The sequence below is a fragment of the Odocoileus virginianus genome, chromosome 28 (genome assembly GCF_023699985.2).
Source record: "Odocoileus virginianus isolate 20LAN1187 ecotype Illinois chromosome 28, Ovbor_1.2, whole genome shotgun sequence".
Classification (NCBI taxonomy): Eukaryota; Metazoa; Chordata; class Mammalia; order Artiodactyla; family Cervidae; genus Odocoileus; species Odocoileus virginianus.
This window is the reverse complement of record NC_069701.1, coordinates 35,012,331-35,030,867: the sequence shown is the minus strand read 5'-3', so window position 1 is coordinate 35,030,867 and position 18,537 is coordinate 35,012,331. Positions and strand designations below refer to the sequence as shown.

The following is an 18,537-nucleotide window of genomic DNA, read 5'->3' as shown; positions in this document are numbered from 1 at the left end:
GAGGATTCTTTACCACTGAGCCACCACGGAAGCCCAAGACTGCTTTTCTTTAGCAGTATTAAACAAATTTGCGTTTGTATCAGTGACAGGAGATGGTTTCCTCCATTTTGCAGATTGACCACAGTCTTAGAGATTATCTTAACAAGAAACTAGGTTGGTTTGGGAAAATTACTGCTTAGGATGGTTTATGCCGGTGAGGAGTTAGGGGGTGTGTTCAGGAAATTACTCTGCTCAAGAAATATTTCCAGTTAATTCCCTGGGAGATAGCACATTGCATCCCACCCCCATCCTTATCATCAGACGTGTAGGAAGTGTGGGTCAGAGGAAAAACAATACAGGATCCTGGAGTCAGGTATCTAGAAGGCACATCAAAAATCGCACAGTGGGGATTACATTATTTGGGGCAATCTTAGTGACTTACCTGTAAGATGGAGACAAAAATCTATCTCACACACAAGTGGACAGGTACTGTGACAACGCTGAAGAGCAATTTGCTCTTAAACTACTGCTGGATGTGCTGGGAAAACACTATCGATGTAAACTCTTCATCCCAGAAAGGGACCTGATTCCAAGTGGCCGTACTAGGACAAGAGGTTGATTAATCATTAATGAAATACCAGAAATGCCCTCTGCTATATTCCACTTAATTACTATGTTTTTGCACTTTTGCCATGATCAAAATTCTGCAACATCAATTTTTAGACTGATAGTATTCTAAATTGTGGTCTTCCTTGGTTCATACGGTAAAGAATTTGTAATGTGGGAGTTCCAGGTTCAATTCCCGGAAGATCCACTGGAGAAGGGAATGGCTACCTACTTCCACCAGAGAGGAGCCTGGAGGACTATAGTCCATGGGGTCACAAGGAGTCACACACAACTGAGCAACTAACACACAGTCATCCTAAATTGTATTAAAATTATCAAAGGATTATAGTGAGGATTATATGAGACAACCAGAGCACAGGTTTGGCAGTTCAGTTCAGTTGCTCAGTCGTGTCTGACTCTTTGCAACCCCAGGCTTCCCTGTCCATCACCAACTCCTGGAGCTTGTTCAGACTCATGTCCATTGGGTCAGTGATGCCATCCAATCATCTCATCCTGTCGTCCCCTTCTACTCCTGCCTTCCATCTTCCCCAGCATCAGGGTCTTTTCCAAAGAGTCAGTTCTTCACATAAGGTGGCCAAAGTATTGGAGTTTTAGCTTCAGCATCAGTCCCTCCAATGAGTTATTCAAGACTGTTTCCCTTTAGGACTGACTGGTTTGATCTCCTTGCAATCCAAGGGACTCTCAAGTCTTCTCCAACACCACAATTCAAAAGCATCAATTCTTCCGTGCTCCGCATTCATTATAGTCCAGTTCTTACATCCATACATGACTCCTGGAGAAACCGCAGCTTTGACTATATGGACCTTTGTCGGCAAAGTAATGTCTCTACTTTTTAATATGCTGTCTAGGCTTGGCAGGGCTGTAGATTTCACTCATTCGTGTAGCAATTATTGAACTACTGTTACTGCGTGCAGGGACTGGTGGATGGGTGAGTGAATGAATATAAGAAAATATGCTCACAGGAACTGGAGATCAGGGCGGAGGGTCTTAAGCCACTCCCAGGGTACCTTACCTGGCTCCTGACCACCGGCCACGCGCTCTTGACACGCCGGATATGACGTCACCCACTCCCGTAGTTCCCAGAACTAGGCAATGGGACCGGAAATTACCCAGAGGGAGGGAGGTGTGTGTGTGTGTGCGCATACTGACCGGAAGTGGGCCCAGACGGGCGCTGCCAGCGCTAGCTCCTGGGAGCCGCTCAAGACGAGTGTGAGGAGGGCGGGACACGGGGCGGGGCTGCTGCAGGGGCGGGGCTGGCGGGCGGGCGGGGGGCGGGAACCCCTTGTCCCCACCGGACCCCGCCTGCCCCGGCGGCGGCGGAGGCGGCGCGGCCATGAAGCTGAAGCTGAAGAACGTGTTCCTCGCCTACTTCCTGGTGTCGATCGCCGGCCTCCTCTACGCACTGGTGCAGCTCGGTGAGCGGGGCGGGGCGGGGGTGCGGCGAGTCGGCCGAAGGGCATCTCGCCGCTGTGCATCCCGCTCTGGGGATGAAACCCCGCGCAGACCCCATTAATCCGGCTCGGTCCTCCGACAGCCCCTCTGCGGCCCCTGGGCGCACTCCCCTCTCCAGAACGCACCGCGGCTGCCCGCCGCACCTCGGGTGAAATCAGACTCCTTCCCAGAGCCTGCCAGGCCCCGCGTGATCCCGCCGCCGTCTGCCTCTCTAACCCCATTTCCCATCCCTCTCGCTCGCTCTGCTCCAGCCACATTGGCTTCATGACAGTTTCTTGAAAACCCCACGCTCGTTGCTCTCAAGCACTTAACCTGTCTCTGCCTGTAGTGCTTTTCTCCCAGCTCTTCCCCAGCTGCCTCTTTCTCATCCTTCAGGTCTCAGCTCGCTTACATGTCACCGCCTCACAGAGGCCTTCCTTGACCACCTTACCTAAAAGTCACTCTTCTTACTCTGGGTTCTCGTTTAAGTCTCCCTCCTATTTGTTTCCTTCATAGCCCTTACCACAGTTTCTAATAATTTTATTAATTTGTTTCTTTGCTTAGTGTCCAGCTCCTCCACTAAACTGAAACCTCCATGAGGGCAGGGACCATGTCTGTTTGGTTTCCTGCTGCAGCCCGGCACCTAAGGCAGTGCCTCCCAGGAGGAGCATTCAATAAATATTTATCCAGTGATGGAATCAATGAATTTAATGAGTCTTTGGTCACACAGCCAATGGAACAGATTGAACCCTGCCTCTTATGCAGGGATTTAGAGACTGGGCCACTGCATGATTCTCAGGTATTTGAAAGACTGCCCCTGTTTTAGGAGATCAACTTGTTCGTTATGCTTCCAGAAGGCAAAATTAGGCTCAGCAGGTAGAAAGGAGGCAGGTGATCACTTTAATAGACACATGAAAATTGTAATGGATGGAATTGTCAAGTTGGAGAGGCGTTGCTAATTAAGGCAGTGAGTTCCTCACCACCCTGGGTGTAGAAGAGCTGTTAGAGCAGTTGTAAGGAGAGCCCCACATTGGTTAGTTGAATGGGAAGGTTAATGGCCCTTTGGGATGCTGAACATCCTGTGGTTCTCTGCCTCCATCCCTGTTTCCTGGGACCAGGCCAGCCATGTGACTGCCTCCCTCCCCTGCGGGCAGCAGCGGAGCAGCTTCGGCGGAAGGATCTGAGGATCTCCCAGCTGCAAGCCGATCTCCGTCGCCCACCCCCTGCCCCTGCCCAGCCCCCTGAACCCGAGGCTCTGCCTACTATCTATGTTGTTACCCCCACCTATGCCAGGTATGGGCTCTGATGCACCCAGGATCTGCATGGACCAAGAGGCTGGGGTTGATGATGAGTTTCTGGTTGATGATGAGGAGGCACTGGGCCAGGGGATGTTCCTCAGGCTAAGGCATTACCAAATGTCAGGCTAAATGAACCACATCATTACTCAGAGATCTTGGGGAAATTGTTTTTTTTCCTATTACCTAGATGGGAGGACTTCCCTGGTGGTCTAGTGGTTGAGACTCCAGGCTGCCCACGTTGGGAGTGCGGGTTCAATCCCTGGTCAGGAGCTCCAGGATCCTGCATGCCATGTGGTGTGGACAAAAGATAAAGAATATAGACAGGGATGTGCCATGAAGTAGTGTAAAAAATTCCTGAGAAATTTTAAGATACAACAATAAAGTTTCAAAGAAATTCTGAATTTGCCAAGTGAGTTCACTCTGTCTCCTTAGGGAACCTTTGGTGAGGAAGTTTGAGAACCCCATGACTAACATAAAGTAGAGAAGAACTTGGCCATACAGTCGTATGGTGGTCTAGAAATAGTTACACCAGCTGTTAGTGTGTTTACTTTCTGCCCCACACTGTGCTAAGTGTGTTCCTTTTTTTTTTTTTTTTTTAATAAAATGTAGCTTTATTAGTGATACAAACCAACTGGGGAATGTGGTGGTTTTTTTTTTTTTTTGGAATGTGGTTTTGAAAGGAGCCAAAAGGGCTTGCTGACATCTGCCTGGAATCAGATGGCAGGCCCACCTAGGCTAGGCATCTTAAGACCCTCCACTCTCCATGCACACACTGCCAACCCTGGGGCCAGCAGGCCCATCTGAAGGGCAAAGAAACTTACAAGAGACTCAGGGATGACCCTGGTTCAATCATTTTGGTCTAAGAAGGCACTGCCCTCTGCACAGCAACGACAGACATCAGGAGACAGTGTCTAGAAGACTCCCCCACCACAGACTCTGGTTCTGTATTGTCTATAGAACCAGAAATCAAAAGGAGACTTGGACTTCTCTGGTATTCCAGTGGTTAAGACTGTGCTGCCAATGCAAGGGGCACAGGTTCAATCCCTGGTTAGGGAACTAAGGTCCCACATGCCATGCAGCATAACCAAAAAGATAAAAATTTAAAAACATTACAGGGCAGGTGAGGGAATTACCTGGTGGTCCAGTGGTTAGGCCTCTGTGCTTCCACTTCAGGGGGCACAGGTACTGTCCCTGATTAGGGACCCAAGATCTCACATGCTGAGCTACTCAGCTGAAAAAAAACAACAGGGAGTTTGGGAGCTGGTCAGGGAAATGTCGTGAGGGTGCCAAGAGTGGCCCAGAAGAAGACATATGTACCTGCTGGAGTGGGCAAATGGTGGCCACCCCTTCCCTCCTGCATCTTTCCCCCTGCAGGTTGGTGCAGAAGGCAGAGCTGGTGCGGCTGTCCCAGACCCTGAGCCTGGTGCCCCGGCTGCATTGGCTGCTGGTGGAGGATGCTGAGGGCCCCACCCCATTGGTCTCTGGGCTGCTGGCTGCCTCTGGCCTCCTCTTCACACACCTGGTGGTCCTCACCCCCAAGGCCCAGCGGCTCCGGGAGGGCGAGCCAGGCTGGGTTCGGCCCCGAGGTGTAGAGCAACGGAACAGGGCCCTGGACTGGCTCCGGAGCGGAGGGGGTGCTGTTGGGGGAGAGAAGGACCCACCCCCACCAGGTACCCGGGGAGTCGTGTACTTTGCTGACGATGACAACACCTACAGCCGGGAGCTCTTTGAGGAGGTGAGTGCTGGCACGGGGCGGGGGAAGCAGGCCCGGTGAGACCCGCGGCATCATTTTCCCTGGGTGGGGAGTGGCGAGTAGTGGGGCAGAGTGACGCAAGTGGTCCTTGCTACTCCTCTTCCTCTGGGCCACTTCCTGTCTCTTCTCTCCCGACTTCTGCTAGATGCGCTGGACCCATGGTGTTTCAGTGTGGCCTGTGGGGCTAGTTGGCGGCCTTCGATTTGAGGGCCCTCGCGTACAGGATGGCCGAGTTGTCGGTTTCCACACAGCCTGGGAGCCCAACAGGCCCTTCCCAGTGGATATGGCGGGATTTGCTGTTGCCCTGTCTTTGCTATTGGCTAAACCCAATGCCCGGTTTGATGCTACTGCTCCTCGGGGCCATCTGGAGAGCAGTCTTCTGAGCCACCTTGTAGATCCCAAGGACCTGGAGCCGCGGGCTGCCAACTGCACTCGGGTAAGGGGATAGAGGTGGGCATAGAAACCTGGTTCTGGGATGGACAGGAGATGGGAGAGAGGAATGAGGCCCTGCGGAGCAGGATCGAGGATGGGTGTTTGAACAAGGAGAGACCCTGCAGAGCTTGCTTACTCTACTGAAGGGGAAGTCAGAGAAGGAAAGTGGACTCCTGGCACCCCTGAGACAGAGAGTGGGTAAGGGATTAAGCCCCATTTCAGAGGCACTGGCTTCCTTTGTGGCTCAGATGATAAAGAATCTACCTGCAATGCAGGAGACCTGGGTTCGATCCCTGGGTCGGGAAGATCTCTTGGAGAAGCAAATGGCAACCCGCTCCAGTATTCCAGCCTAGAGAATTCCATGGAAAGAGGAGCCTGGCAGGCTGCAGTCCATGGGGTCGCAGAGTTGGAAATGACTGAGTGACTAACACTTTGACTTTGAGAAGCACTAAAGCCTCCCCCTCCCCCTGCCCTTCATACTTGGCAGCCAACATGGTGTGTGTCTAGGAGGTGGGGGGATCCGTTCTATCCTGAGTGCCCCAGAGGCTTGGCTGAGGCTGGGCCTGGCTCTAACTGAAACCTCCCTGGACAGGTTCTAGTGTGGCACACGCGGACGGAGAAGCCCAAGATGAAGCAGGAGGAGCAGCTGCAGCGGCAGGGCCGCGGCTCAGACCCAGCTGTCGAGGTGTGATGGCGGCCCTACCCTGCCCACCAGCTCACCAGGCACAGAGCTGTGGGACTAGGCCCCTGGCCCGCCCAGGATGTGGTTTTCCAAGTCCTGACCCCTCAGAGCCAGAAGCGGCCCCTCCGCCCCTTCAGCCCCTCCCTTGGCCTGCCATGCGGCACTGCTCCCAGGCTAGGGACAAACAGCCCTCCTGTTGAACCAGACTGGCCCTGTCTGGGGCGGAGCAGAAAACAGACTCAGGAGGGAGGGCAGCTGAGTCACTGGGTAACTTATTGGGGCTGGGCATGCGCTGGGGGTGCTGGAGGAGCTGGGCTGGACCCTCCCCACCTGAGCATGCTGACCCCCTCCTCCTACCTCCAGAATAAAAACTCTCAACCTGGCGGGGCATCTGTGTTCCTTCACTTCCCACGTCAGGTTCTTGCATTTAATTCTTACCAGGGTCAACACCCTTGGGTCCTGGCTTCTCCATCAGATGGAAATCAGCTCTTTCAGGGCCCCCCACCCTCTTGAAGAGAAAGATTAGGAGCTTCAGTCTAAAAGCTTTATTGAGTGCTCGCCTTGGCAGCACATATACTAAAACTGGAACGATACAGAGAAGATTAGCATGGCCCGTGCACAAGGATGACACGCAAATTCGTGAAGCGTTCCATGTTTTTAAAACCACTACAATATTGTAATTAGCCTCCAACTAATAAAAATAAATGGAAAAAAATTAAAAAAAAAACAAAAGCTTTATTGAGTCTGTGCACCAGAAGTAGCCTCCAGGCCTTCCCATGTCATTCCCACCACCTTGGTTTTGCTTTCTGTCCCCTGGTGGTTCTGGCCATGGACTAGGCCCTAGGACACCTGGTTTTCTCTCCTACCCCAGCCAGCTCACTGACTATCCGTAACCCTCTAATCCCAGATTCCCCCCTCCCTCACAGGGAGCCTATAAGGAGTTGTGAGCTTTCCAGTCTTGTCCATCCCTCCCCTTCCCCCCACCCCATCCCCACCTTAAGCTCTAGGCTTCAGGTAGACCCTCCTTGGGAGGTTCTTCTGGGGGGCTCTCCCCAGGTGCTGGCCTGTGGGGCCCTACTCCCTGCAGCCAAGCTGTTTTCAGCATGTCTTTCAGCCCAGCAGGAAAGAGGTAGCCCTGGGCCTCTCCCCCCCCATCAATGACTCCTCCGAGCCCCTCCAGTGCCGTCTGCAGGTATCGAAGGCCCAGAAGTACCAGAGTCTGTGGGGGGGAAGCAAGAGGCAAGAGGTCAACAAAGGTCAGCAGTCCCACGGCTCCCTGGGTTGGAGGTGGTGAGGAGGCCTCAGACTCTCTGCTGACTCACCTGCAGCAGGAAGGTAACAGCCAGCATGTTGCCCAGTGTGCTTGCCAGCCCCTGCAAGTGCCCCAGCAACACCTCATGGCATCCTTGGGACCAGAGGTTGAGGTTGGGCTGTCGGGGATCAAAGAGGGGGTGGGCGTGGGGGTCTGAGAGCTGGCTTTGCAGGCAAGGTCTGGGTGAGTGGGGATTACAGCAGGAGAAAGGGACCCCATCAATCAGATACAGGCCTTCCACATTGCTCTGGATCCGGCTGCAAAGGGAGGGGCAGGGGTGTTAGGATATCTGGAGATAGAGGCCTGGGGGAGAAGCTGCAGGGCACAGGAGCTGAGAAGGGAAAAACAAGGGAAACACTTACCGACTGCTTTACTGTGCCAGGCAGGCGTAATTAATTCACTTATCGTTACAACAACTCTGTGAGATGGTAGTTTTATCATCTCCAGTTTACAAACATGGGCCCAGAGCAGTTTGGTACCATGCCCTGGCCCCTTTCCCTCAATCACTAGATGAATTATTGCCTATCTGGGTGAGGTGGGGTTTCAAGGAAAGAGAAGGAGGAGGAGGAGAAGGACGGGAGAAGCAAATCACTCACTCAACCACGTCGTGGTCATTGGGATCCAGGTAACGGTTGCTGACCCACTGGATTCCAAACCAATCCTTGTAGCCATGACGGCCGCAGCAGTGGTGCCTCAGCTGCAGCTCATCCAACAGCCGTTTGGCTTGACAGCGTCCGGGCACCTCTGTGTCCTTGTAGTGAGCCAAGGCAGAACCCAGGCCCTCCTCCAGCCCCGTGTCCAGAGTCCCAGGTAAAGCCAGGGCTAGTCCCAGGGCGAGAACCAGGAGCCCCCCGCCCCCCGCTGTGCCAGCCACCAGCAGTGGGCCCAGGACCCCTCGCCAGGGAGGGTATTGTTCTGCATCCAGACTGGCCCGGCTAGCTCCTGAGCCCACCAGTCCTGTGCCCAGAGCCACTGCACTGGCTGCCAAGGCAACCTGGGGCAGGGCAGAGAATGGGCAGGAGGGAGCCAAGAAGGTACCAAGGTGCCACACCTGGACCAGGAGGTGCCCGCTACAGAGGAGGGTGAGGCCACCGACCAGCACGAGCAGCCAGGAGAGGAGCCAGAGCCCCTGCGCCAGACGGATGCGGGGCTGGAGGGGCAGGACCAGGGGCAGCACCGGCGCCATCTCCCATCTCTGCCCGAGGGACAGCAGAGCTGTCAGGAGCTGGGGTTGGCCGTGGCAGGATGCTGCGTCAGCCCGGCCCGGCTTGAGCTGGGCTAATGCCACCCTGACCCCAATACCCTGGGCATCCTCCCGCCACAGCCTTAATAACCCGCCGCCCCGGGTGCCCAGCCAGTCCCAGTTCGGGATGCCTCGGCTCTGCCCCTGAGGGAAAGCCCCGCCCCCGGGCAAAGGGCCGATTTCGTGACCCCGCCTCTGCCCCCTCGCGGAAGTGGGGAGGGGCTGGCCGGTTCAGCCCCCCAGAGGCTAGGGGCTGGGGGCGGAGACCTCGGGCCCCGTGCTCCTTCCCGGGTCCCAAGGGAGTCCGAGGGCCAGGATCCCGGAAGGGCCTGGAGGGTGGTGGCCGGAGGGGACCCGGGGTGGGGGGGGAGGTCAGAGGGTTGGCCCCGCCCCCGTAACGAGCCTCGAGGCCCGGACAGGGAGGGGTTACCAGGCGGCCCGGCCCCCCCCTCGTCCCGCCCCCCCTCCCGCGCTTCCTGGCGGCTCCGCGTCCGGGGCCTGTTTGTGCTGCGGCGCTGGGGCCCGGGACGGCCCCGCCACCCCACCCCCGGGAGCCGAGAGCGGCCCCGGGAGAGTCCGAGGCCCCGGAGAGCCCTAGAGCCTGCGGCCCCCTCCCCACAGCGCCCCCTCCAGGCCCTTTGCCTGCGCCCGACAGCGCCCCCGGGGGGGTGGCTCGGCTCCCTCGCGCGCGCGCCCCGGGGTGCTTCCCCTTCCCCTCTCCCTGGCCATGGCCCCCGCGGCTTAGACGCCTCCTCCTCCGCCGCCGCCGCTCGGAGCAAGCCGGGGGCCGGATGGACGGGGCCGGGGGGCCCGGTGAGTACGGGGCGGGGCGGGCGGCGTGCCCCTTCCCGGAGCGCCGGCCGCTCTGGCGCTGCCATTGCCCGACGGCTGTCCTGGGCGTCCCCGCGTGCTCCTTGGCCCCGGGGGCTCCAGCATCCTCCACTGTTCCTCAGGCCGCTCCCCCTAGTTACTTGGGTCCTTCAACTGTCATTTCGGACTTCGCCAACGCCATCCTGCCTCCCGTGTTACTCTGGGCCCCTGCAAAGTTTCCGAACCTCCTGTGTTAGCCTGGGCTTCTTTTCCTGCTTTGTTGGGTCTTTTTACTCCTGACCTCCTCTGTTACCCTGGAACCTGCGCTGGGACCTCTGCTCTCCGCTGCTAACCCTCTCCTGTCACTCCGGACCTCTTCTCTTCTGAGTGCTCAGGATGACTGTCCTGAGTCCCCCGCTTCTCTCCTGGTGCTCCCTCGCAGTTTCGCTGCCTTCCCTGGAGTCCTGCTGTTCCTCTGGGCTTGGGCCCTGTCGTCCCTCATCCAGCACTGCGCCTCCGTCTGTGGTTCCCACGTTCCTCGGCAGAACTCCATATTTCTCCCCTGGTACTCCATGGTACTCCCTGTCTTTGCGGAGGCTGGGACAGGCAGCAGGAAGGGATCTCTGCCAGGTTCCTCGCCTGCCCTGCCAGAAGGAGGCCCTTGATCCTTTTCCCATCGTCTCCTCCCCTCTGGGAGCACGTCCAAGCCTGGAGTTGCTTGGGGCGGGGCGGGGGGGGGGGGGCGTCCTATTAGACAGATGCAAAGTTAGGGGGGGAGAGAATCCCCTCAAGCCTTTCCCCAGGTGTGTGTGGGGGGTGGCGGGGGGGGGGGGTGGCATGCTGACAGCTTCTTGCCCCTTTCCCAGGTGAGGGCCCGGCTCAGGAGGCCCTGCAGTCCTTGAGCCGGCGGCTTCAGGTGCAGGAGAAGGAGATGGAGCTGGTGAAGGCAGCCTTGGCAGAAGCTCTTCGCCTGCTGCGGCTGCAGGCGCCCCCCACCTCCTTGCAGGACCCTGGCACCCTGGGCCCTCCGAGGGGCAGGTATGCACGTGGCCACACCCTCCTCCTCCTCCTCCTCCTCGATGGGGCCTCTAGGGCCATCAGGTTGATGAACTGTCTCCCCAGCAGCCCCGCAGCCCCCCCAGGACTGCCACCCACATGCAGCCCCTCCTTGGTGAGTCGAGGCACCCAGACGGAAGCAGAGGTGGAGGTGGAACCATCCCCTGGCCCCCCCGGGCTGAGCAACGGGCCCCCAGCTCCTCCGGGGGGCAGTGAAGAACCTAGTGGGACCCAGTCTGAAGGAGGGGGCAGCAGCAGCAGTGGCACGGGCTCCCCTGGCCCCCCGGGGATCCTCAGGCTGGCTCAGCCCCCGCAGCGCACTGACACGTAAGTGTCCTGTGGCTGAGGCTGGGAGGGGAGGGCAGATAGGGGAGCCCAGGGAATGACATTCACCTGCTCACTGTGCTCTGCCCAGGCCCCGGAGAAATTCTTCCTCCTCATCCCCCTCAGAACGGCCTCGCCAGAAACTCTCCCGGAAGGCAGCTTCCTCGGCCAACCTGTTATTGCGGTCAGGGAGCACAGAGAGGTGGGCGAGGCTCCCCCTGCCTGCCCCACCCCCCACCCCACCCCAGGCTCAGGTTCTTGACTTTCCACATCCCTCACCTGGCTTCCCTGGGTGGGGTGGGGGGCCTCATTGCCCAACAGGAGGAAAGGAACAAGCGCTCTTGGGGCGCCTGCTATGTACCCGGCACGGTGCCAACCCCTCGACCTCCTCCACCTCATTCAGTCCCCACGACATCTTTGGGGGGTAGGTGGTCTCATGCTGTTCATTGGCCAGGTGAGGAAGCAGGCTCAGAGAGGGTAAGTGGTTTGCCTGGGGTCACACAGCTAGAGCCAGGATTTCAACGCAACTCTTCCTGACTCCCGTTGCCCCTTCCCTCCCCACCGTATCACAGCATCCCTTTCAAGTTCCCAAGAGGGTTTTCCAAAAGTATTCATGGTTTCCATGGGTGACTCCTCAGAGTTCAACTCTCTTCCCGCACCCCAGCCTACCATGCTTTAGAGAGCAAGGGGGAAAGCCCAGTGGATTGTCTCAGAGTGTGTACATACAGGCTTCAGGACACCTGACTGTTCATTCTCATCCTTGGCCTCTGCTTTATTCTCGGAAGAGAGATTGTCATCTTATTATCCTCTAATGACAGCGATCTCTGGAATTCACCTTTCACTTTCCCCTTGAGGGATAAGGACTTTCCTGCTGACCTCTCAGATCCTCAAGAGGCAGGGCTGATGTACCTTCTGGAGTCACTATGGGCCCATTTTACAGATGGAGAAATAAAAAAGTTGATAGGCAAAGGCTTGGGGGTCTGGAGGAAAGTGTCACCCTACACTGCCTCTTACAGCCATGCTTGGCCCCTTTAGTCTTCTCACACTTTACATGGAGTCCATCTACTCCAGAGCCCTCGCTGCTCACGATACAAACTTAAAGTGTGCAGAGGTGACTGTGATCTCTAGGGTAATCTCCTTTCTTGTGTCCTGCCCCTCCTCAGTTCTGTCTTGGGACCTGACCGCAGTCCCTGTGCTTTTCTCTTTGCCCAACAGCCGTGGGGGAAAAGACCCCCTCTCCAGCCCAGGGGGTCCTGGCTCTCGGAGGAGCAATTACAATTTAGGTATGTCCAGGTAGATCTGGAAGAACTTGGATGATGGGGTTGGGGCTACAGCCCCAGGAGCTGTTTGGGGGTGGGAGCTGTGAGGTATGGTGGTTGGAGCTCTGCCCTGACTTTCCTAGCAGGGAAGCTGCAGGACTGTGGTTGACAACTGCTCCTTTTCTCTGTAGAAGGCATCTCAGTGAAGATGTTCCTCCGAGGCCGCCCCATTACCATGTACATCCCGTCTGGCATCCGCAGCCTGGAGGAGCTGCCCAGCGGCCCACCCCCGGAGACCCTCAGCCTTGACTGGGTGTATCCTTCCCCCTTCACCCCCCCCTGGCAACCACCCTTGCCATCATGAAACCTCCCCACCCCCTGTTTTTTAGGGTTTCCTCCTGGGTCTGCAAGGAGAGGGAGACCTCTGAATCCTCCCCTTCTACCTCCTGCCAGTGGCGCTGCTGGTTGGAGCTCGTTCTTTCTCCTCTTTTCCTCACTGTGCCCTTGATGCAACCCTTTCCTTGACTGTGATCCCCACTCCAGGTATGGGTACCGGGGTCGTGACTCGCGCTCTAATCTGTTCGTGCTGCGCTCTGGGGAAGTGGTCTACTTTATCGCCTGTGTGGTGGTGCTGTACCGGCCCGGGGGAGGCCCCGGGGGCCCTGGAGGTGGCGGCCAGAGACATTACCGGGGGCACACGGACTGCGTTCGATGGTGAGAGTTCCAGGGCTGGGGAGTGGGCAGCTCTAGGTGTGGGGAGGGCAGGCTTGGCAGAAAGAGGGTCTTGGGTGGATGTGGAGAAGCAGGAGAGGAGAGTGGGCTTGCTGCTCTGCAGGCCCAGGGATGGTGTCCTGGGTGGTCTTGAGAGACCGACCCCCTTCCCTAGAGTGTCTCCTCCCCCACTTAGCCTGGCTGTTCACCCTGATGGTGTGCGTGTAGCCTCAGGACAGACAGCCGGCGTGGATAAAGATGGGAAGGTAAGACAACGGTCAAACATCAGGGTGAGATCCCAGCCCGGCCCTCCTTCACGCCCCTGACTCCTCCTCCTCCACCAGCCCCTGCAGCCTGTGGTTCACGTCTGGGACTCCGAGACGCTGCTGAAGCTGCAGGAGATTGGACTGGGGGCCTTCGAGCGGGGTGTGGGGGCCCTGGCCTTTTCAGTTGCGGTGAGCTGGCCCTGGCGCCTCAAGGCCCCCATTTCCTTGTCTGGGAACCCCCTTCTTGTAGTTCACCAGGAAGCCTCAGAAGTCCTGGCCTTCCTGAGCCCTGCCCAGCTGGTTCTCCTAAGAGACACGTGGCACCTTCTGCTCTCTCAGCCTGTCATGGCGCCCCTCACCTCCTTTAGGCCATGAACCCCACGACCACCACGCCTCACTCAGCCCCTCCGGTGTGTCCTCTGTCCTCAGGATCAGGGCGCTTTCCTCTGTGTGGTGGATGATTCCAACGAGCACATGCTGTCGGTGTGGGACTGCAGCCGGGGCACGAAGCTGGCTGAGATCAAGGTGAGGTGTCCAGGGGGCCTGGCAGGGTGCTGGGCGGGGTGGGGTGCACAGAGCTGCAAATTTCCCAAGCCCGAACCTCCCTTCTGGCCAGGTCCCCTGGAGCAAGCCTCCTAGCCTCTCCTAGGCTGTGAAGTGGGGACCACAGAGGTTCTGACCTCACGAGGGATGTGTTAGGCATTAGTGAGTGACTGAGAGTGGCATTCTTAGGGGACCAGGGCCTTGGAGGAAGGGTTGTCCTGAGGATTCTGGACCTCAGCGGACCAGTCATCAGGATGCCAACTGAAGAAGTCTGGTAGAATGAAGGTGTACAGGGCTGGGGGTGGCTGAATCTAGTATCTTCCCTTCAGAGTACAAATGACTCAGTCCTCGCCGTTGGCTTCAACCCTCGTGACAGCAGCAGCATCGTCACCAGTGGGAAATCCCACGTCCACTTCTGGAACTGGAATGGTGGAACAGGGATTCCTGGGAACGGGACCCTCACCAGGAAACAGGGTGTCTTTGGGGTGAGGCATGGATGGGGGCGGGATGCGGGGGGAGGCAGAGTGCAGATGAAAGCATTGGTCTGTGTACTGTAGACCCTAATGCTACCCAACTCGCAGTGGTCCCGTGACTTGTAGCCTTTGCCCTACCCTTTGACCTCTGCTCTCTGCTCGCCTTGCCCCTAGAAATACAAGAAGCCCAAGTTTATCCCCTGCTTCGTGTTCCTCCCGGATGGAGACATTCTCACTGGGGACTCAGAGGGGAACATCCTCACCTGGGGGCGGAGCCTCTCGGATTCCAGGACCCCAGGCAGGGGCGGGGCCAAAGGTACTGTGAGGTGGGGTGGCATCCTGAAAGGCTAGTTCCCCAGAGGGTCTGTGAAGACAGGAGAGGATTTCCCATCCTTTTACCTGGGGAGTTGATGGGCTCTGTCTGAGGGTGGGGCTGTCTAGGCAGCCAGAATAGAAGGGTAGTGGGTAGCATGGCAAAGGGAGGGGGCTGGGGCTTTGGAGTCTGCCAGGTCCTGGGTTCACCTCTAGTTCTGGCCTTTAGGAGGTTACCTCACTTCTTTGAACCTTGGTTGTTCAGTCTGTAAAGCCAAGGATCAGAGACAGCATTCAGTGGGCACTTAGCAACTGGGAGTCATTACTCTATTGTGACCGCCTAGGCTGCTCTTGTTCCCTCCTTCCCTGCACCCTACAAGCATGACCACCCGGACTTTGCCAACAGAGACCTATGGGATTGTGGCCCAGGCCCACGCTCATGAAGGTTCCATCTTCGCCCTGTGTCTCCGGCGGGACGGGACCGTGCTGAGTGGTGGTGGGCGGGACCGCCGGCTGGCCCAGTGGGGGCCCGGGTTGGTGGCCCTTCAGGAGGCGGAGGTGACGGCTGGCCTGGGGTCAAGGGAAGGAGGGGGATGAGGAATGGGCGGGGGCACCTGACGCTCTGCACCCCCCTGCAGATTCCTGAGCACTTCGGGGCCGTGCGGGCCATTGCAGAGGGGCCTGGCTCTGAGCTGCTGGTGGGCACCACGAAGAACGCGTTGCTGCGGGGAGATCTGGCCCAGGGCTTCTCCCCTGTAATCCAGGTTGGGGGGTCAAGGGTTTCGGGGAGCAGGGAGGGAAGAGCTGTAGGGGAGGGGCAGAGATGACAACCTGATCTCCGCTGCAGGGTCACACGGATGAGCTCTGGGGGCTCTGCACACATCCCTTCCAGAACCGTTTCCTCACCTGTGGCCATGACCGGCAGCTCTGCCTCTGGGATGGGGAGGGCCATGCGCTGGCCTGGAGCATTGACCTCAAGGTAGAGAGCTCTGTGTCCCCGGATCCTCGCTGTCACACCCACCGTGACTTCTGTGGCCCCCACTCCTTCCCCAACATCCTCTTCCCTTTTGCTCCCAAAGGCAGCCACCTTGCACTGGTGTGACTGTACTGACTGCTAAATTATTTCTTCTTCTGTACTGATGGTGCCAGTGTCCCCGAATACTGTCTGCCCCCCAGCCCCTAGACCTCTTGAGCCAGCGACTAATGGTTAATCTCCAGCACAGCTGGGGGTATCAGTTCTGGTGACTAAGCGTTTTGAGTAGCACCTCTGTTTAGGCTCCAGAGGCACCCTGCCTGCCATCCTAGGTCTCCTGTCCCTCTCCTCCTTGGAAGGGGGGAGGCTTTGCTGTTGTATCAAGGTGACAAGGTATCCATCTTAGTTCCCTCACTTGAACGGCATCTTCTTGAATTCACCTTCTCCCCTCTCCCAGGAGACTGGTCTCTGTGCTGACTTCCACCCCAGTGGGGCAGTTGTGGCCGTAGGACTGAACACAGGGAGGTGAGAGGGAGCCAGAACTCCTGGGAGGGAAAAGCAGGAGGTATGGGAAGGGTTTCTGGTAATGGGGGGGCGGTGGAGGACTGTGATCGCTGCCTGTTCAGGAGCCCCAACTGCACCCTCCCACTCCTCAGTGCTTTTGCCTGCAGCCTGGGTCTCCCTTGCTTTCCTGTGGCAGCTGTCATCACACCCTCCCCCGTCCACTCCCCCTCCTCTGGGAGTGGAGGAGGTGGCAGCTCCTGATAGAGGAGCAGTGGGGATGGGCGGGGCATAGGGAAGTGACAAGCTTACAGAATCCACAAAGCCCTGTCTTTGGGCCCTTGGACTCCTTTTCGAAAGGTATCAGGAGCCCCTCAGCTTTTATCTGCCCTTAGCCCCTTTCCACTTCCCAGCATATGAATGCAATGGCAACCTCTCTGCCTGGCAGAGAGGCAACCTTTTGGTGTCTCTGAGGCTCTCTGACTTGCCAACCTGCACCCTGCTCGGGACAGGTATCCTCACACCTGTTTTCCACCTCCTTCCCTTCCAGGTGGCTGGTTTTGGACACAGAGACCAGAGAGATCGTGTCTGACATCACCGATGGCAATGAGCAGCTCTCAGTGGTTCGGTACAGCCCAGGTGGGAGCCACCTCCACCCCGGACCTAGACTCATCCCTGGCCCTTCCCTCTCTGAGTGACTGTCTTTGTAGATGGGTTGTACCTGGCCATCGGTTCCCATGACAACATGATCTACATCTATAGCGTTTCCAGTGATGGTGCCAAGTCCAGCCGTTTTGGCCGCTGTGTGGTGAGGAAGCTGGGGTGGAGGGTGGGGCATTGCCATAGCAGGTAAACTAATGCCCTTCTGGTGGGGGGGCGGGGGGCGGGAATGGTAGCTGCATTTTTAGTCTCTTGATCCTTGCTCCCAGGGTCACTCCAGTTTCATCACTCACCTTGACTGGTCCAAGGATGGGAACTTCATCATGTCCAATTCTGGGGACTATGAGATCCTTTACTGTGAGTAACAGTAGGGGAGGGCATGAGGAGAGGGGAATTGGGGTGGGTTTTATTTATGTGTGTGGGCTCTTGTTTCGGAGGGGATGAAGGAATTGTGGGGGAGCTCCCAGTAGAGGGACAGTCAGATAGAGGGGTTGGAGATGAGTTTATACACATAGGAGAAATGTCATTTGGACAGAAAAACCACACACACAGTTTAACACATGTCTTGTTCCCACCAGGCCTTAAGAGAGTTGAAAAATGTACTAGGAAAAAGATTGTTTTGGAAAAGTTTCTCAGGACAGGTGTGGAGGGGTTGACTTATCTAGAGAGGAGAACTTCAGATGAGAACTCGGGAAGCACAAGGGGCTGGGTTTTGCCCTGGGCTGAGGGCTACCACTCTGACCAGATCACACGCGGTGGCCCCAAGCCAGTCTTTCCAATTTGGTCTCCTATGTCATCCTCCCCATGGAAGGCAGGGTGAGAACTGAGCTGGGTGGGCTCCCTCTCCCCAGGGGACGTGGCTGGAGGCTGTAAGCTGCTGAGGAATCGCTATGAGAGCCGAGACCGGGAGTGGGCCACCTACACCTGCGTGCTGGGCTTCCATGTCTACGGTGAGCAGGGGCACCGTGCCGCGGAACCTTGCGGGAGCGTGGGGGGACAAGATGCAGCCCGCCTGGGGCGCGGAATGCTGGACATGTGTAGGGGGTGGACGTCAAGAAACTGGCAGATCCAACCCAAGAGGCCCCCCGCCCGCCCCGGCCGGCCCTCGGGACTGGGAAGGATTGCCTGGAACGTGGTGGGTGGGTGGCCGGGCTGCCTGAGCTGGGGAGGAAATGGTGCAGCTCTGGACCGCGGGTGGGGGCGGGGAGGTCGGGCTGAGGCCGGCTGCTGTGATAGGCGTGTGGCCAGATGGCTCGGATGGAACCGACATCAACTCCCTGTGCCGCTCCCACAACGAGCGCATCGTAGCCGTTGCCGATGACTTCTGCAAAGTGCACCTCTTCCAGTACCCGTGCGCGCGCGCCAAGGTGAGGCCTCCCGGGGCCTCCGGGGCCGGGCGGGCGGCCGGGGTTCTGCGGCCGCTGTAGCTCCACTTCTCTCCGGCCCAGGCGCCGAGCCTTGTGTACGGTGGTCACGGCAGCCACGTGACCAGCGTCCGGTTCACGCACGACGACTCGCACCTCATCTCGCTGGGCGGCAAGGACGCCAGCATCTTCCAGTGGCGAGTGTTGGGCGCTGGGGGCACGGGGCCGGTGCCCACCACGCCCTCTCGAACCCCCTCCCTGTCCCCTGCCTCCTCTCTTGACGTCTGACCCCTGCCGGACGGGACCCACCGGCCCTGCAGTGTGGCCCTGCCCCACCCAAATCCCCCAGGACCGGGGCGACCCTGTCCTCGACTTCGAGACATTCCCAAAAGCGCATTTCCCCGGAGGGGGCGAGCGGCACCCCTGCACACACTGTATAGACCCGCTGGCTGAGCCGGGCAGTCCCAGCCTGGGCCCTGACTCCCGCTGCCTGCTGAGGGGCAATAAACCAAAAGCAAAGTCGCCTCC

At 57.9% G+C, this 18,537-nt stretch overlaps 3 protein-coding genes and 1 non-coding gene across 10 annotated transcripts; 3 read left to right on the top strand and 1 right to left on the bottom strand.

The window, feature by feature from the left end:
• Positions 1-1,683: 1,683 nt before the first annotated feature.
• On the top strand, positions 1,684-6,585 carry B3GAT3 (beta-1,3-glucuronyltransferase 3). 2 transcript variants are annotated; one of them, XM_020899531.2, is made up of 5 exons: positions 1,851-2,021; positions 3,156-3,330; positions 4,710-5,070; positions 5,234-5,524; positions 6,113-6,585. In XM_020899531.2, the coding sequence occupies exons 1-5, from the start codon at positions 1,940-1,942 to the stop codon at positions 6,209-6,211; spliced, it is 1,008 nt and encodes a 335-aa protein (XP_020755190.2). In that variant the 5' UTR covers positions 1,851-1,939; the 3' UTR covers positions 6,212-6,585. The 2 variants fall into 2 exon arrangements, with proteins under 2 accessions (XP_070313591.1, XP_020755190.2); XM_070457490.1 differs by lacking the exon at positions 3,156-3,330 and having other exon boundaries at positions 1,684-2,021.
• Positions 6,586-6,754: 169 nt separating this feature from the next.
• On the top strand, positions 6,755-6,861 carry LOC139031947 (U6 spliceosomal RNA). The gene has a single exon (XR_011484496.1). It is a non-coding gene; the product is annotated as a U6 spliceosomal RNA (small nuclear RNA).
• A 56-nt stretch (positions 6,862-6,917) lies between these two features.
• On the bottom strand, positions 6,918-9,189 carry ROM1 (retinal outer segment membrane protein 1). Its single transcript, XM_020899530.2, has 3 exons — positions 8,111-9,189; positions 7,525-7,771; positions 6,918-7,421 (listed from the first exon to the last, which is right to left on the bottom strand). The coding sequence occupies exons 1-3, from the start codon at positions 8,698-8,700 to the stop codon at positions 7,206-7,208; spliced, it is 1,053 nt and encodes a 350-aa protein (XP_020755189.2). The 5' UTR covers positions 8,701-9,189; the 3' UTR covers positions 6,918-7,205.
• Positions 9,190-9,280: 91 nt separating this feature from the next.
• Positions 9,281-18,531, top strand: EML3 (EMAP like 3). Of its 6 annotated transcripts, XM_020899522.2 has the most exons (23): positions 9,281-9,570; positions 10,010-10,132; positions 10,434-10,605; positions 10,690-10,950; positions 11,039-11,149; positions 12,163-12,230; positions 12,398-12,521; positions 12,750-12,920; positions 13,114-13,183; positions 13,262-13,372; positions 13,613-13,708; positions 14,056-14,211; positions 14,374-14,515; positions 14,918-15,069; positions 15,150-15,275; positions 15,359-15,490; positions 15,942-16,009; positions 16,536-16,624; positions 16,696-16,793; positions 16,915-17,002; positions 17,497-17,595; positions 17,882-18,012; positions 18,094-18,531. In XM_020899522.2, the coding sequence occupies exons 1-23, from the start codon at positions 9,549-9,551 to the stop codon at positions 18,295-18,297; spliced, it is 2,814 nt and encodes a 937-aa protein (XP_020755181.1). In that variant the 5' UTR covers positions 9,281-9,548; the 3' UTR covers positions 18,298-18,531. The 6 variants fall into 6 exon arrangements, 5 of the variants coding, with proteins under 5 accessions (XP_020755181.1, XP_070313590.1, XP_070313589.1 ...); XM_070457489.1 differs by lacking the exon at positions 10,010-10,132 and having other exon boundaries at positions 10,693-10,950; XM_070457488.1 differs by lacking the exon at positions 10,010-10,132.
• Positions 18,532-18,537: the final 6 nt, after the last annotated feature.